The sequence below is a fragment of the Ceratotherium simum genome, chromosome 17 (genome assembly GCF_057802395.1).
Source record: "Ceratotherium simum simum isolate JZ-2026a chromosome 17, ASM5780239v1, whole genome shotgun sequence".
NCBI classification, from domain to species: Eukaryota; Metazoa; Chordata; class Mammalia; order Perissodactyla; family Rhinocerotidae; genus Ceratotherium; species Ceratotherium simum.
This window is the reverse complement of record NC_141916.1, coordinates 16928859-16945568: the sequence shown is the minus strand read 5'-3', so window position 1 is coordinate 16945568 and position 16710 is coordinate 16928859. Positions and strand designations below refer to the sequence as shown.

Here is a 16710-nt window from a genome sequence, read left to right as displayed (position 1 = left end):
TCTGTGTATTTCCCCAAAGCTGTTTTGTATTTTTCTGCAGATGCTCCAGACCCAAGGGCCCTCCATGGGCTCCTGGGTGATCCTAGCAGCTCCTGGGCAGGAAGGCTTTTGGGGTGGGAGAGGCCTCCTGAAGCAGGCTGGAACCTGCCCCTCCTCAGGCCAGGCAGCATCCCGGCTCTGGCTCGGCCACCCCCTGTCCCTCTAGGGCTCCTGAGATAGAAGGCTCCAGACATAGCCTCTTGTTTCCAGGGCCCATTTAGTCCAAAAAAGGCTGCAGGGGACTCAAGAGGAGATGCCCTGTGCTTGAGGAGGGGGGAGGAAGGGATACTCTCCCCAAGATTCTTGGGGACCCCAAAACATGCATGGATGTCAGCCATCAGGTCGGGGTTCCATGTCGCTGTTCTCCTTTCTTGCCACTCATCCCGAGCTTCCCTGAGGTTGACAGAGCCTGCTTTCGCCCAAGGACATCTCTGGGGACCATCACTGCCCTCTGGAATTGTTCAGGTAGGTGCAGGATACAGGCTTTCTCCCCAGCACCCAGGTCGTATCTCTTTGGAGATGCTTGAAACCACCCCCTTCTCCTCCAGCCCCGTTTCCATCAATCTCATCAGTGTAACCACTGCTGTGGCTGCCTGGTCTTTCCCTTTCATACTGTGACTTTGTTCCAGGTCAAAATCAAGTCAACAATAATAATAGTAACATTTACTGGCTGCTTACTATGTGCTGGGACCACCGTGAGGTCTCCACCCATTATCTCATTTAATTCTTATGACGACACCATGATGTAGTTTCTATTTTACAGATAAGCGAGTGGCTGTAACTCCCCAAGCCACACAGCTTGTCCGTGATAGGCTGGGATCCAATCTCATTCTTTCTGATGCCACCGAGCTCTGCTGCTCTGGTGGAGAGAAGCTGGATTAGGATTTGGGGGTCTGCTACCAAATGCATTATGTCAACTCTGTTCCTTGGCTTCCCCACTGTAGATTAGGAGACTGGAACTCAGAAGTTTCTTGTGCTTGGAAATTCTCAGTCTACTTGTGACATTTCATATTGTCCCCTTTTACACAGTCTTGACTTTGGGTCCTAGAGTGCTGGGAGGGAAGATCGGGGCTTGGAGAGGTGAGGGGTGTAACATGAGACCATGGGCAGTGGGGGAGGCAGAGATGGGGTGGGGTGGGGTCCTGCTGGAAGGTGTCAGGGGAAGGGGATTCTTACTCTGCCCTGTAGTAAGCGTCACAGAGGTGGGCCCAGGAGATGTGTTAATGGTGACGGTGACCCAAAGAAGCCAGACCAGAGAGCAGACTCCGCCAGAGGGAACAAATGAGACATCGGGCAGAACCGTGAGGCAGGGTTCACAGGAGCAGTGTGGACACAGGAGAGCCTCCTCTGCCACATCCAGGCTGGTGACAGTCTCGGTGACTGTGTCGGGCTCCCCGCAGCCCAAGACCAGCGCTCGGGAGCAGAGGTAGGATGGTTCAGTGGATTCGTTGTGGGCAGAAAGCACTTGCTCCAGAGAACACCAGTTCCAAGGTTGCCCTCTGAGTGTGAAACGGGACACAGACTCAGTCAAGACCTAGAGAGCTCGGTGACATTTTATTGAAGCTATGTCAGGAAACAGGCAGGCACAGGGAGCGGGCAGTTCAGAAGGGTTTGAAAGGATCAGAGGGGTAGTGACATTTTTCTGGAGCAGTGAACTTCCTGTCTGAAGCACAGCAGCCAGTCTCTACTTGCCTTGGGAATGCATTCTGGTCTTGAATGCCTGGCAGGTGTCTTGAGGGTTTACAATCCTTCAAACTAAGTAGGGAAACCACCCCGTGAAGGCCAGCCTCCAAAAGATCTCCTGCCTAACCCACTCTCTAGTCCAACACCCTCCCACCTCTGCTTCCTTCAAGGGGCTGAGTAACGCGCCCCCTCAGCGCGAGGAATGGACAGCGCCCCCTCTTCCGAGTTGGCTCTCTTGAGCCTTCCCCGTGGGGCAGGGAGTCTGGTGGACTGCCTTCAAGAGTTTCGGTTCTGGCTAGGGCTGGGGACGGGCAAATCCACATTGTAGACATTTTAGAGACAGGGAGATGGAGAAAGAAAAGTCAGGAGAGAGAGCAGGAAATAATATTGCCAAACGGATGAGTGGGAGAGGAAGAAAAGGGAGAGATAAAGGTGAGGAGAGGGATTAAGAGAGGAGACGGGGTGGTGGAGGATGAAGAGAAGAAGGAGGGAGGGTGGACGAGAAGGTAGAGAGGAGAGAAAACTTTCCAGAAGGGAGATGTGGCTGGCACAGAGGAAAGAGAGCAAGTCCTGAGCCTAGAGGGTTATTTTGCAGGAGGACTCTCCCAGGGCAGTCCTAACACAGGCTAATTGGGGTTCTTTTCCTGGTGCGTCTATTGCAGGCGTCTGGTGCTGAGCTGCCTTCCCCACACCCTCACGTGGGCCTGCCTCCCCCTCCTCCTCATCAGGATTTCAGTTTGGGATGGTAATTCTAATATTGGCATAAAAGAGGCAGATTTGGAAGGAATTTGGCTATGAACTATCATCTAATATAGCCCCAGGCCGTGGAGAACTTTGGGTTCTTGATAAAATTATTCCCTTCTAGTTTGAACAATCGAGTTGGTAATATTTTGAAGGGTGCTGATTTCTCACTCAAATATTCTGCTGGTGGGAGTTGTCAGGGGAAGCGGCTGGGGGCCTGGGCGGGCACAAGGAGGTTGGTAAGGAGGCAATATGTGGGCAGGGCTTGCAAGATTCCCTGGCCTGAGGGGCCTGCAGGAAAGTGTTCTGTCTGCAGCGGGAAACCACACACGTGGGGACTGTGGCCTAGACTGCATCAACTTCTTTAGGGGCACCAGGTCAATTCTAAGCGCCCCCTGTGAAGCACTGTGGTTGCAGTGGATCGGAGTCGGACAGGAGGAGGAAGACCCTTGCTCTGGAAGGGCACAGTCCTACCCACGCCTTGGCACAGAGCAGCTGAGTCAGCATTAGTTGGAATGGATGCCGGTGGACCCTGGAGAGCCTGGGATGAGGAACGAGTGGGGTACCTTTGTGGGGACCTGTCTGGAGGCAGATGGATGGACAAGGTGACCTTAGAACTCACAGGCCACCTACCCGCTCCCGTGCCTCCTGCTACTGATTTGTGCATGGGGTGTCAGCAAAGCGGCAGGCCTTAGGGCTGGGAATTGGGGCTTGCGGGGAGGCAGCGGAGGCAGGCGGGGCCCGTTAGCTCCTGTAACTCTTCTTGGTGGATGAAGTCTTGGAGATGATGCGCACGCTGGAGGTGCCGCCCACGCTGCGGCCGCTGGTGGAGCTGAAGCCCCCACTGCTGCCGCCGTAGCTGAAGCCACTGCTGTAGCCGCCCCCACTGTAGCCTGAGCCCCCGGAGGAGGAGACCACGGCTGTGGAGAGAAGGCACAGGGCACACTGCAGGCTCCTCCAGTGTCCCAAGACCCACCCTCCCCAGATCTCCTGCCCGGGCTGCTCCCTTCCATGGTGCTTCCCCGGGGAACAGGCATCTCCTCGGTCCCCGGGGGCCAGAGTCAGAGAGGGTGGCAGGGACTCGCCATCCCCATCACACATGGCCTCAGCGTGGGCATCGCGCGCACAGGACATCACAACTTTCAAAGCACTTTCACAGCTGGGACCACATGGATCTCAACAGGCCCAAGAGGACACCATAACTACGATTGCCCCCATTTTATAGGGGAAAAAATGGACATGCAAAGACAGCAAGTGACATGTCCTGGGTCACACCTGCCAGAAACCAAGGCTTTAGGCCCTTCTGCTGTGTTCATTCCACATCTATACCAGGGGCTCTCATATTGGATGGAACATGAGGCCTCATATCTCTGTGGGGATCATAGACTCCCATACTGGTAGAGGCACAAAGGCCGTCCAGATGATCCTCCCCCAGGACTGGAATCGCCTCTACTGCATCACTGAGAGGCAATCACTTAGCTTCTGCTCAAATACTTTCAGTGACAGGGAGCTCACGACCTCAGGCTGCAGCTCTCCACAGCCTGTCAAACGTTTGGAGATGCCCCTTTGACCTCCCCTCTCAGTGTCCATTTCTCCAGGGGAGGCATTCTTGTTCGTTTTATTAATTGGTTTCAAGCTCCCCTCTACCCTGGTTTTCCAGCCTTGCTAATGTGATCTGACCCACATGGGGCCCAAGGGGACTCTACTTCCCGTGCCCAGGACTCAGGGCCCCACAGACGCCACCTGAGCTGTGCTGGGTCATTCTGTGAGATGATCCCTCCCCGCCTCCCTCCTGTGAGCTGAGGCCAAGCCAGGTCAGTTGCTGCTCTACTTGTTCAACTAATTTGCATCAATTCTATATACGAGTCTTCACCTTTAAACTGTTTAATAGCCTCCTGTTAGTTATGTGAGTTTAGATTCCTGCCAGAACTAGCTGAGAAATCAGGCATTCAGGCTGGGGACCCACTGCCCTGCTGGTAGTCCTGTGCCTGAACTGGGGTCCTCTGGGGCCAGGGTGGAGTCATTTCTGTGGTCATGTGACCCCACTGGGACCAGCCCTGGGAGTGAGGGATCACCACTCATCTCTCTTGACCCCACTGGGAAGAAGGGCCAAGGAAGAGAGTGGTCCTGTGGGGACCTGAGAAGGTCCTAAGGACCTCCCTGCCCGGTTTGTTCATTATCATCCTTGTTAGTAATGCTATTAGCTTCCACTTTGTCTCCCGCTTTTCTATTATCCCAAGACATTTACTCACAGATGTTCACGGGTCCGACACCTTCTCCAGTGAGTCTGTGGCAGGTGGGGAGAGAAAGAGACATTTCATTTGCTGAGAAGTATTTGAAGTTACCAGCACAGAGTGCTGTGTGCGGGCTCTGTGCTTAACAAGGTTTTCATTCATCTCGTTAGCTTTAGGAAGCTAATGTGAATCCGCGAGGGGACATCTAGCAGAGAGATCAGGTCAAGATATATAGAGAAATGGGGAGAGGGACCGTGCTCACTAGGTGGACAGGGATAATCAGATGACAGGCATCTCTGGGTAAACAGGAGCCACTAAGGCTCATCCCGAGTGTGGCCTCCTTTGTCATAGGGTCTTGGCAGAAAGGCCTTGCTTATGATCTTCCAGGTGGTCATGGGCTGCCTCTCCCTGACACCTCTCCTCCTGCCCCCTGCCCTGGGTCCAACAGGAGCTACGGGAGTGTCTGCGACCACTGGACGCCTCTAGGGAGCAGCTGCGTTTTAACACGGTTTCTGCCCTTGGAGTTTCCACCTGGGGCCTGACACTGTGGGGCTCCGCCTCTGTGGCATTGCTGTAGTGCTCTGGAGGCGACCGACTGAGCCATGCTAGGAGGAGAAGGTGCTCACCGGCACTCCTCGCCCTCCAGCAGCTTGCGGTAGGTGGCGATCTCGATGTCCAGGGCCAGCTTGACGTTCATGAGCTCCTGGTACTCGCGCAGCTGCCGCGCCATGTCCTGCTTGGCCTTCTGCAGGGCGTCCTCCAGCTCGGTCAGTTTGTGCTTGGCGTCCTTGAGGGCCAGCTCCCCATGCTGCTCAGCATCTGCGATGGCGGCCTGGAGCGTGGCACACTGCCGGGAGGACACGGGAGTTTGTGAAATCGTCCACGGGGAAGGCAGTAAGATGTGGGCTTCAGGTTAAAAATGTGGAAGAATTTCCTGAAATGGATCTCATGCAAAGGAGGTTGGAGCTTCATCATCTTCAAAAATAAGATTAATCTCGGGGCCGTCCAGGTGGCGCAGTGGTTAAGCGCGCGCGCTCCGCTTCCGGGGCTTGGGATTCACAGGCCCGGATCCCCAGCGCGGACCGATGCACCACTAGTCAAGCCCTGCTGTGGCAGCGTCCCATATCAAGTAGAGAAAGATGGGCATGGAAGTTAGCCCAGGGCCAATCTTCCTCAGCAAAAAGAGGATTGGCATTGGATGTTAGCTCAGGGCTAATCTTCCCCTCCCACACACAAAAATAAAATAAAATTAATCTCTGTTCCCCTTGGATAATCTGAGATGTAGCCAGGTGGGGGAAAAGGATTTTGGGGGTCTTTTTCAATGCTGAACTTCTCTGGATAGTGGGTAAGCAAAGCCGTTCACAGTTGTGCCATGTACGCCTCCCAAGGCCAGAACCTTTTCTAGAGGAACTGATGCTGGATGGGTCTCAGAAAGAAGGTCCGCACCGCCTTGGTGAGGTGGGAGACGGCGCGTTTACACTCCGGGATGGTCACTCACCTGAAGAGGCCTCTCTCTGCAAGGGCTGAGTTAGGCCCAGGCCAGGTCTGCCGGGGGCGGGGGTGTGGATGGGAGGCACCGGGAGCTCAGCCCTACCTGCTTCTTCAGGTTGTCGATCTCAGAGCGCAGCCTCTGCATCATCCGGTTCAGCTCGGAGATCTCCATCTTGGTGGTGCGGAGATCGTCCCCGTGCCGACCAGCAGACCGCTGCAGCTCCTCGTACTGGGGGGAAGGAGGAGCGGGAGGCAGGCATGGTCAGGCCAGAGAAGAGAAGGTGGCGGCTTCCGGGGGCCCGACAGCTTTCCATAGCGCTGCTTGAGGAGCCCTTCCGTTGGCCGCACTACTGTGCATCAAATCCCTCCTCCTTGTCTCTTGGCTCCGCCTCTCTGTCTCCCTATCCTCAGGCTCCACCCACAGCCGAGACTCTTCTTCCTGGATCTGGTCTTTGTTCTCTCATCCTCGAGACCAGGAAGCTCACCGTCACAAACTCAGCGTTACGCCGGGGTGCCTGTCACTCTCTGGTTTTAAAGCTCTTTCGTATTTGTTTTCTGTGGCACCACATCTCATATCCCCAGTGACTCCGCAGCTCAGAGTATCTGCTCTAACCTGGAAAATCTCACCGTGTGCCCCATGTGGAGCCTTTGCCCCCAGCCCCCAGCCCCCAGCCGGTTCCACCTGTCTTCTCTGGATCCAGGAGGCTAACCCTTCCTCTTGTTCCCACGTTCTCTCTCTCTCGCTCCTGCTGGCACTGATGGCTGGGACTGTCCAGCTGTCCCTCGTGTCTCCTCTACAGGACATTGGAGGTGTGTCCGTCCTCTCCAATGGCAGAAGGATTGGCCACCTCCCGCCTTCCTCTGGTTATTCCCCAAAGAGAGCTCAGAACAGGGTGAGCCCGAAGCTGAACTCAGATCCCTTAGAACCCATCAGACTGGGACGTCTGAGAGGACAAGGCTCTTATCTACTTTGCCTTTGAAATTCCAGTTCTCTACGATTGTTTCATGAACTTGACCATGACACCCCACCTTGATCTGGTACCAGGACTCAGCCTCGGCCCGGCTGCGGTTGGCGATGTCCTCGTACTGGGCCTTGACCTCGGCGATGATGCTGTCCAGGTCCAGCTTGCGGTTGTTGTCCATGGAGAGGACCACGGAGGTCTCGGAGATCTGGGCCTGAAGCTGAGCCAGCTCCTGTGGTGGGGCCCAGAGAGGAGAGCTGAAGTAGGGCGTGTGTGTGTGCATGTGTGTACATGTGTGTGTGCATGTGTGTTAGGAGACTGTGACCAGGCCTCCGGAACAGACCCTGGCGTGGAGGGCCTCACTTGCACTGCTGGGGTGGAGCATTCTGCTTAGGTCTGAAAGGGCTGGGAAGGATGTCAGAGAGGTCACTGAGTTTACGCCCGTTCTTTATCGTCACCTCATCTGCACAGAGGGAGCAGCAGCACAGGTGACTCTATCAGAATTCTCCAGAGCTCACTCCCATGGTGGAGGGAATGCACCCGCCGTGACCTGTCAGAGCCGTGATGTCTCGTGTTCTGAGAAAACACAGACTTTCACACCAAATAGAGAAGTCATCTTATGAAAGAAAAGTAAGTCAGAAGGAGCCAGAAAGCTCTGCTGCGTCCCAGTCCTGTTTCCCAACTGCGCTCCGCCCCGCTCCTCGGGCGTGGGAAATGGAAATTAGCTGGAAACAGCAGAAAGGGCACCAGACTGAAAAATTCAAGTCTTGGATCTGCCAAGCAGGTTCAACAGCATTGCTGAGTCTCGGGGGGCTAGTCATAGCGCTAAAGTCATATGCTTTCTGTGAGGATCAAATAAATTCATGTCGCTATAAGATGGTTGTGGAGACGGAAAACCCACCATTAATTTGTTAATGATCGCTCTTCAGAATCACCTAAGACGATGGTTCCCAAAATGTGATGCTCAGACCAGCAGCATCAGCATCACCCGGGAACTTGATTGAAATGCAACGTTTTGGGCCCCACCCAGACTTACTAAATCAGAACTGATGTTCTAACAAGACCTCTAGAAGATTCTGATGAGCCGTAAAATTTGAGAATCACTGGTCCAAAGCACACATCTAAGTAAAAATATCATTTTCCTTTCTTTATTTGCAATTGGTTCATGCATTTCCTGCTTCCGGAAATTATTTTGTTGTTGTTGTACTGCAATTTGTTTTTCCCCAAATAGTTTTTCCTGGTAGTTGACCTAGCTTGGGGGTCTCAGCCCATAGATTTGCTGTTCGGAATTAGGAGCCAGCACTGCACTGGTTGTCACCATTGAAGTGAATAAGCAGAGGAAACGATGCCTTCCCCCCGAGGTGGGCTGCGGGATGGTCATTGAACCTGTTTGAAGACACAAAGCCCATCCTCCTGCTCCCGGAACACCACCAGTTTCTGTTGGGTGCCAAACATATGTAACGCCCTGGGCATGTCACCCGTCCTTACCAGGCCCACCTGGAGATGCACAGTGCATCCTAGGCCCCAGTCTCAACATCTGATCCCATCTCCACCACTCACTCTACTCCAGCCACCGCGGCCTCCTCCTGGATTCCTGGATCCTCACTTCCCTCAGGTTCCTCTTCACATCTAACCCACCATCTGGCCCCCGTTGTAATTTTTCTCCATCGCCCCTACTGCGCCTGAAATGATGTAGTTATTTGAATCTCTCTATGTGGGCTGTATCCCCCACTGTCATGGAAGCTCGAAGATCTTAGGGGCTTGACTGCATTCGCTCAGCGCTGCTCCTGCAGCACGGAGAGCAGTGTCTGGTGTACAAAGGCACACAACAAAGCGTGTCTTCGGAGAGCCGGGCATTTGTGTTGTGTGCTTCTACAAGGACCTGAGGGCTCGCTAATTGCCTCGATTTGCATAATTGCATCATCCTGCAGCTGCTCCAGGGAGAGTGGCAGGTAAATTTGAGCTGGGCTGGGTGAGCCAGGTTGCTCAGATAGTTCTATGGAAACCATGCATAATTCAACAATTATACTTCATAATTCAGGCAGTTCTTCTGTCTGGCCAACAGAGCATGCCTGGTCTAGGTGGTCAAGGTTGAGTCTCTCCCCTTGCCTGACCCACCAGCTGCCCTAGGGACCCTCATTTTGCCCTTTGGCAGGGGAAGCAGCATCTGCTCCGTGAATTCCAACTCAGGGATGGGGCAAGGAGCAGAGGGGAGACCAGGGAAGGAGCCACAGCCTCTGTGCCCAGCCGAGGCCCCCTGCCTGCAGCCCTCCTGAGGGGGAGCACTTGGCACTGCTTACCGCTTCATAGAAAGTTCTCAGGAAGTTGATCTCGTCCATTAGGGCGTCCACCTTGGCCTCCAGCTCCACCTTGTTCATGTAGGCGGCATCCACGTCCTGGGCACAGAACAAGCTGTCACTGAGTCCCCTTCTTCCCGGTTAACCAGCCCCTCTGTTTGTGGGAGGTGCGGGAACTTAAGCTTTCGGGGATGAGAGCATTTCTCTGTTCTAGGCTCTGGGATGGCACTTGCAGGGGGTCCACATGTGTGAGGACTAGGGCTCTCAGGGAACACCACCTGCTCACCAGCTGGTGCCAGGTGGAAAGATCTCCTCTGTCCTCTCCACGTGATGAGGACAACCCCAGCCTGGGCGCTTGGGCCTCCGCTGCCTCTGGCCTCTCCCAGCTGTGGACTCCCCTCCTCCTCACACTCTGCCCCACCTCCCCGTCACACAGCGCTGCTCCATCCTTCCTCCTCCAGCTTAGCTCCAGGGTTGATTCTCCCTGTCCCTTGGCCGGCCCCCACTAAGCAGGAAGGTCCACAGCCTATGGAGCTGATTTCTGTCCTGCCCTCCTCTGTCCTCCTGAGACAAGCTCCACAAGAGGCCTGTTTTGCTTCCCTCTCGCCGTGCTGGACTCCAGGTGGCGTGGGGGCTGGTGTTGTGATTTCCAGCTCAGACCTCAGGGTCGTGGATCCTGACTCCCTCCTGATTATCTGGGTAACCTCGGGCAACTTGCTTAACCTCCCTGAGCCTGAGTTTTCTCACTTCTAAGGTAAAACTTGCCTCCAAGGTTGGTTGCAGAAATTAAATAAAGCCTGTATGCAAGGCCACTGGCTGAAGTGGCATCTCTCGCTCCCGGAAGGGGCTACCTGGGCCTAGGAGTCAGGAGGGAGCATCCTTGCCCCGTCCCCTCACCTTCTTGAGCACCACAAACTCGTTCTCAGCTGCCGTGCGCCTGTTGATTTCTTCTTCGTACCTGCGAGAGGGATCAAGAAGGGGACTGGTGTGAGGAACAGGGTTCTGGGAGTCAGATCAGACAGCGGGGGCTGTAGGTGGGCAGGCAATGGTGGGTCTCCAGAGCAGACTTGGAAAACAGCTCTCCTGTTATACCTGTGCCCGCCCCCCAATCCCAAATCAATCAGACAAGTACCAAACCCCAAACAACAATGGCGCAGATCCACCCCTCATTCTTTCTGAGGCTGCTTTTCTCACAGCTGTGCTCCTTAGAGTGCGAAGGTCCTTAGAAACCCCACGCCCCCCGCTCTCCCAGCAGCACATGGAGGTGCCCCTGCTCACCCATCCTGGGAAGGAAGTTTCACTTCTGCTCCAGGTGACCCGTTTCCCACCCAACCCTCCTGCGTGTCCACGCATCCCCACCCCTCAGCTGCTCGGGACAGCTGTGGTTCAGGCTTCGCACCTACCAGCTGGGTGACCCGGGCGGTCCCTTAACCTCAAATGCTCTGCTCCACCTGTGAAATGGCCTGTCATTGTTCTTTTAAAACCACCATGTACTGCCCCACATGATGTGCACAGCCAGAATCCCTCCTGCCTTCACATTGCTCTATTGTCCAGTAGGATCTGAGAAAGTCTCTTTCCTGCCACTGCATCTTCAGCCCTGGGAAGTTCTCCCATGTTCTCTGGGAAAACTGATGTGGTTTTCCTTACTGTTTCTTCATGTTGCCTTTCTATTAAATCTGACCATCTTTTCTTCACCTGATCCCGTGCAACTGTCGTCATCTCCTGTGTCCCCAGCTCACGGTCCCTCTGCCAGAGGGTGAGCATCACATGCACAGGCCTCTTACACGCCTGCCACAGGAACATCACTGTCCGTTCACCAGGAGCACACTCTGCAACAGACCCCCCGTAGTCCTCCCTGTGCCTCTTTCTTTCTCAACTTTGAGCTTTCATCACCTCTTCCAGGAAGCTTTCTTGGACTGAAACTCTGTTACTCCACGTTTGCATGTATATTATAAATTACCCATCTGCGCTTGCTTCTTCTGTCTGTGTCTGCATCACTACACACATATACCTAATTATCAATAAAATAAAAATAGCTGACACATTAATAATTTACTGCTTGCCTGGTGCTGGACACCCTACCAAGTATTTTATATGCAAGTTTTGGTTTAACATTCCTAACCCCTCTATGAGGTGGTTACTATTCATATCCCCTCTAACAGACAAAGGACTGGGGCTTAAAGAGGTTAGTTTTCTTTAGGTCATTCAGCTAGTAAGTGGTTGAGCCAGGATTCTAAAGCCACTGACTCTAGTCTAGAACTTTCTGTGATGATGGAAATGCTCTATTTCTGCGTCCACTAGGGGATCCATTAGCCACACGTGGCGACTGAGCACTTGAAAGGTGGCTAGTGTGACTGAGGAGCTGAATTTTAAATTTCATTTAATTTTAATCAGTTTAAATTTAAATAGCCGTATGTGGCTAGAGACTACCTGTTAGTGCAGCTCTAAGACCTGAACTCTCACTATATTATATGCACAGTAACCAACACTCCTTATCAAGTCGCTTATTTTGTTTGGACCAAGACAATGAGAAATAAATTAGAACAATAAAAATAAGAAGTTACTCATGTCTATAGGCACAAGCATAATCGTATGATTAGTGGTGTGTGTGTTGTGTGTGTGGTTCGAGGGAGAAGGCAGCAAATATGTCTCTTTTTCGTCTGTTCCCCAGCCCCTTGGCCAAGGTCGGGGTGGGTACGTGAACATTGTGTAGATCAGCAACGAGACTGAGCTGAACAAATGTGAGAGTGAGATTCTATCCTAACTCACATATTGCCGCTGTGTAACCTTGGATGAGTGGGTTCCTGTCTCAGACCTTACTTTCCTCATCTGCAGAGTTTACCAGTTCGTCGTGTATGCTTTTTGTGCCCACGGGGGTTATCAGCACCTAGAACGCAGCCCCACCCCAAAGCCTCCACATTCTTGACCGCAGGGTCCCAGTGCTTTTTCTGATTCCACTTCTGTGCCCTAAGTGTGTGCCTATTGCCTCACTGGACCGGGCACTTCCGGAGAGCAAAGCCTCTCCAGGAGCCTCAGGGCAGGCCCTCCAGGGAGCTGGCTGGGTGTCCACTCACTTGTTCTTGAAGTCCTCCACCACGTCCTGCATGCTCTTCAGCTCCGTCTCCAGCCTCCCCCGCTCTCCGCCCAGCCCTTCCAGCTGCCGCTTCAGGTTGCTGATGTAGGCCTCGAACATGGGCTCGATGTTGGCCCTGGTGGTTTTATGCTCCTGCAGGAGGCTCCATTTGGTCTCCAGGACCTTGTTCTGCTGCTCCAGGAACCGCACCTGCCCCAGCCAGAGGTGAGAGACCGTGAGGGCTTCTGTGCAGCAGCCTCCCGGAGGGCTCTGGGCTATAGGACCACCCAGTAGTGCAGGGGGCGCTGCAAGGCCTCAGAGTCCAGCTGGCAGGCTCCTCCTCCTCGGCCTGGAGGGAGCCTAGAATGTAGAGAGCCAAGCAAATATTGGTGCAATGGGCTTGGGAGATAGGCGATGGCTTGATCTGGAGGTGGGAGAAGCAAGGAGGGACACAGAGGCTGGAAACCATCCGTATACACCTAACTATGCTGATGCGTGGCAGCTGAAGAAAAGAACATTCTGCTATCACATTACCAAGTGAGATTTTGATTCCCATTAAAAGGGTATTTTCTTTCCAACATGATTTCTCTAGATCTAGAATCCGGACTCAGTTGCCCACACACTCCAGGAATGCCTGGTAGGTCACTCTGGATTCACACTGAGGGGACCTGGGCACAATCCCAGCCATGTCCCTCACTAGCTGTGTGGTCTTGAGCAAGCCCCTTCTTTTCTCTGCTCTCTCAGGTCCTTTGTGGTCATGTGCTACTTTCCTTGAATTGCACTCATCTGCCCCTCAGTCTGGGAAGCAGCCTTGGGAATATGCAAAACCTTTCTCCCTAACAAAGTCCTGCCGTTGGGAGTAGCTGGATGACACAGCCTCAGAGAACAGAGAATGAAGGAACAGAGCCTCCAGGACTTTGGGGATGGCAGAGTGCCTACAGAGGGTCTTAACGAACACCCCCCACCCCAGCTTCTCTTCGGTTGTCAGAGGAAGGCAGTCCTGGCTCCAAGTCCCTCTTTAGACACATCCCCTCATTCCCCACATCCCCTCCAGATGAACCAAGGAAAAGCAGGGCCCATGTCCTTCTCCTCAGAGCCAGGCTCCTGGAAATCTCACATCTGTTAGTGCAAACACCAGACCAAGTTGGGTGACATGGGGGATAAAGTTGAAGAACCACTGCCTCGGCAGTCTTTGGTTAGGTTTACAGATTCAAGGAGTTGGGTCCATGTGATGAGGCATTTTGTAGCCTGTCAGACCTGCAAAGGGACCCTAGAGTCCATCTGTCCAACCCAACCGAGGCCCGAGCAGTTAGGGATTCTCCTAGCGGTAGAGCCAAAGATGGAACCCTGGCTGGTGGCCTCTTAGGGTAGCATCTTTCCTCCAGATCCCAGGTATGGAGGCTGAGTGGTCCAGATCCTTGAATTGGTTCTTCCCAGCCAAAATCAACCAGCTCAGGTGTGCACCGGTGGTGGTACAAAATAGAATCTTCTTTCTCCAGAACTGGGGAAATCCCTAGGACTCCAAGCCACACAGCTTGGGGGACTCAGGGCTGAAGTCACAGCTTTCCTCTCAATAAAAGAAAAGTGTGAATCACTTTGAGCCCACCCCTTGCCAACCACCCAGCTTCCCAGACACCCAACTCACTAGGGAAGTTGCCACGGGAAGACTTGCCCCTATTAACTGGGTAGGGAAAAAGTGACCCCAGCCTATTCCTATTAACTGAACTTGTGACCTCTCATTCCTTTATCCCCTTCCCTCCACACTGATCCCTTTCACTGTCTAATTTTAAGCCCAGTGCACAATCAGTATCCATCAAAATAGCAATGTCCTTGCAATGGGTCAGACAGCTGGAGATGGACATTTTTCTGCTCCCACCTCAGCAAGGTGGGAACCCGCCCCCCCCCCCCCATTAGCAGTCTTCCACGTCCCCAGGATCGCAGGTCCTGGGCAAGTCACAGTTGACCTCAGAAAAGCACGGAAAGCAGAGATCCCCCTGGGCACCAGCTGCTCTCCTGGTGGGGACCCCACTTGCCTCTCACCTTGTCGATGAAGGAGGCGAACTTGTTGTTGAGGGTCTTGATCTGCTCCCGCTCCTCCTTCCGCACCCGCTGGAGGGAGGGGTCGATCTCCAAGTGGAGGGGGGTCAGGAGGCTCTGGTTGATGGTGACCTCCTGGATGCCCCCAGCACCAGACATCATCCCACCTCCAAATCCGAACGCACTGCAGCCTCCCCCCGCTCTGTACCCCATACCCCCTAGCCCATAGCCAGCACCTCCAAAGCCGGCCCGGCTGGAGCGGTAGCTCCCACTGACGGAGATTCTCTTGCTACCCCCAAGGCTGTGGAGGCTCCTGGTGCCGAAGCCGCCTCCAAAGCCGCCCCCAAAGCTCTTCCCGCCCTGGGACACGGAGAAAGAGCTAAAGCTGGGACGGCAACCCGGGAGGAGGCTTGCTGAGGAAGCACTGAAGTTTCGAGTGCCCCCTGACTTGATGGTGACAGAGGACCGTTGGGTCATGGTAGGAGCTGGTGCCAGAGACTCAGAGGAGCGAAGATGTCAAAGGGATGAGGAGCCTTTGCAGTCTAGCTCTCCCAAACTCTCCTGGACTTTTATCCCTTTCAAGAACTGGGCTTGTCCGGAGAAGATCAAAGGCCACTCTGTTGAGTTCATCCCAATGGCATGTCTGGCCACGGCCCATCTTCCTGCCCCGCTAATCATGATGGGGAACACCCTACCCAGGGCAGGACCAGGCCTGGGGATTCGGGCCTGGGGCAGGCCTGGGTCCTGAGCCCCCCGCCCACCTAGGTTCTCAGCCTCACACTGCAGACACTCCCACTGCTTCCCATCTGCTCCTCTCTTCTTGATTCCCACATCTTGGGCTCTGAACCCAAGCACTTGATTATGCTCTCCCTGGCATGGTCACTAACAAAGAAAAGAAACCCTCTTTATTGAGGTCCAGTCCGTGCCAGACCATGTGGCAGGTCAGTTGCAGGCATTATATCAGTTGATTCTCATAATAACTTCATGTGTGGGGGCGATGACATGTGTAATGACAATTGCCAACATTTACTGAGCAACTACTACAGGCAACTGCTTTATACCTGTCTTCTCATTTAATCTGTGTGCAGCACCAAGGGTGGTTATTATTATTATTCTTGTTTTGCACAAGAAGCTGTCGAGGCACAGGGTAGATAAAACCTGGTGGAGGTCCCTTGCAGTAAGTGCCGGGCTGACGGTGGAGCCCCATGGTCTGACCACAGGTCACCCCTTCAGATCTCTGCCCCTCACATGATGGAGGACAAGAGGCTTGTCCAAGGGTGGCAGACCCAAGATGTCACTCCAAATTCCTGTCCCCTCTATTCCTCTCGTCCCTGGGGACCAGGGACATTTAATAGTTGTCCTCAGTGTCATCTCTCTCCTTCTTGCCATCCTCTCCCTCCCAACCCTTCCAAGTTTTAGCTCCTGGCTTTACCCTCATCTTCTCTTGTCCTGGTTCATGGCCTGTCCCTTCCCTGCCACTTAACTTCCTGCTCCTTCACCTTGGACAATTGTGGTTCAGATCCCCGGTTCATGGCTCCCACCAGTTCTGAACGTGGTCCTGAGAACTGAACCCACTCCCTTCAAGCCCACATGGGAGACGCTCGGGGGCTCAGGCCTGACAGGAGGTGTCCAGGAATGTGGGAACTTCCTGGGTGTCTCTCTGCTGCCTGCAATTACGGGCCTAAATGGCTCCTCTGCTTGGTGAAAGCATTGCCCCCAGGGCTGACTTTTAACTCCTCTCCTGGCCTGTTATTTCTCCGCTCAGGTCTGCAAGTTTGAAGCTGTCAGGGAACAATCGGCCCCTTTGCTGGTGGAGGGCTGGGCCGCCCACCCTGAGTCAGTGTCCTGGGAACATGGTCTGATTTTGGGAGGGGACGGCATCGCCCTGCATGACATACAGAGTGGGGGAGTGGGGGGCGCGGGGGGGCAGAGCTTCTGCCCAGGGGCTTGGGCTTCTCAAAGAAGGCATCCTAAAGAGAGGTAGGGGGAAGCGGGCAGAATCTCTGGGGGGGAGTATGGCTGGCGGTCTGCACTCCCGTCTCTCCCATCTCCCAATCCAGCCTTCTTAGCTCTGAGGGACGGGATGGGGAGAGGTCTGATGTGCTCTGAGCTCTCCTTGTGTGGGGCCCTGGGCTGGGAGGAGGCCTGGAGGA

General features: G+C 54.1%; 1 protein-coding gene across 1 annotated transcript; it reads right to left on the bottom strand.

Annotated features, from left to right (window-relative positions):
• Positions 1-1574: 1574 nt before the first annotated feature.
• LOC101400251 (keratin, type II cytoskeletal 75) lies at positions 1575-15034 on the bottom strand. The gene is made up of 9 exons (XM_014786492.2): positions 14561-15034; positions 12522-12730; positions 10345-10405; positions 9451-9546; positions 7218-7382; positions 6292-6417; positions 5324-5544; positions 4716-4750; positions 1575-3383 (listed from the first exon to the last, which is right to left on the bottom strand). Exons 1-9 carry the CDS (start codon positions 15032-15034, stop codon positions 3208-3210), a joined length of 1563 nt encoding a protein of 520 aa, XP_014641978.2. The 3' UTR covers positions 1575-3207.
• Between the last annotated feature and the right edge of the window lie 1676 nt (positions 15035-16710).

What these genes read in the sequence shown, in the direction of transcription:
- LOC101400251 (XM_014786492.2), bottom strand. Translation starts at nt 15,034, where the DNA reads ATGACCCAACGGTCCTCTGTCACCATCAAGTCAGGGGGCACTCGAAAC. An exon ending in TCGACAACCTGAAGAAGCAG is followed by an intron (nt 5,545 to 6,291) that starts GTAGGGCTGAGC and finishes TCCTCCCGGCAG; the next exon opens with TGTGCCACGCTCCAGGCCGC. An exon ending in TGTCGGACCCGTGAACATCT is followed by an intron (nt 3,384 to 4,715) that starts GTGAGTAAATGT and finishes TTCTCTCCACAG; the next exon opens with CCGTGGTCTCCTCCTCCGGG.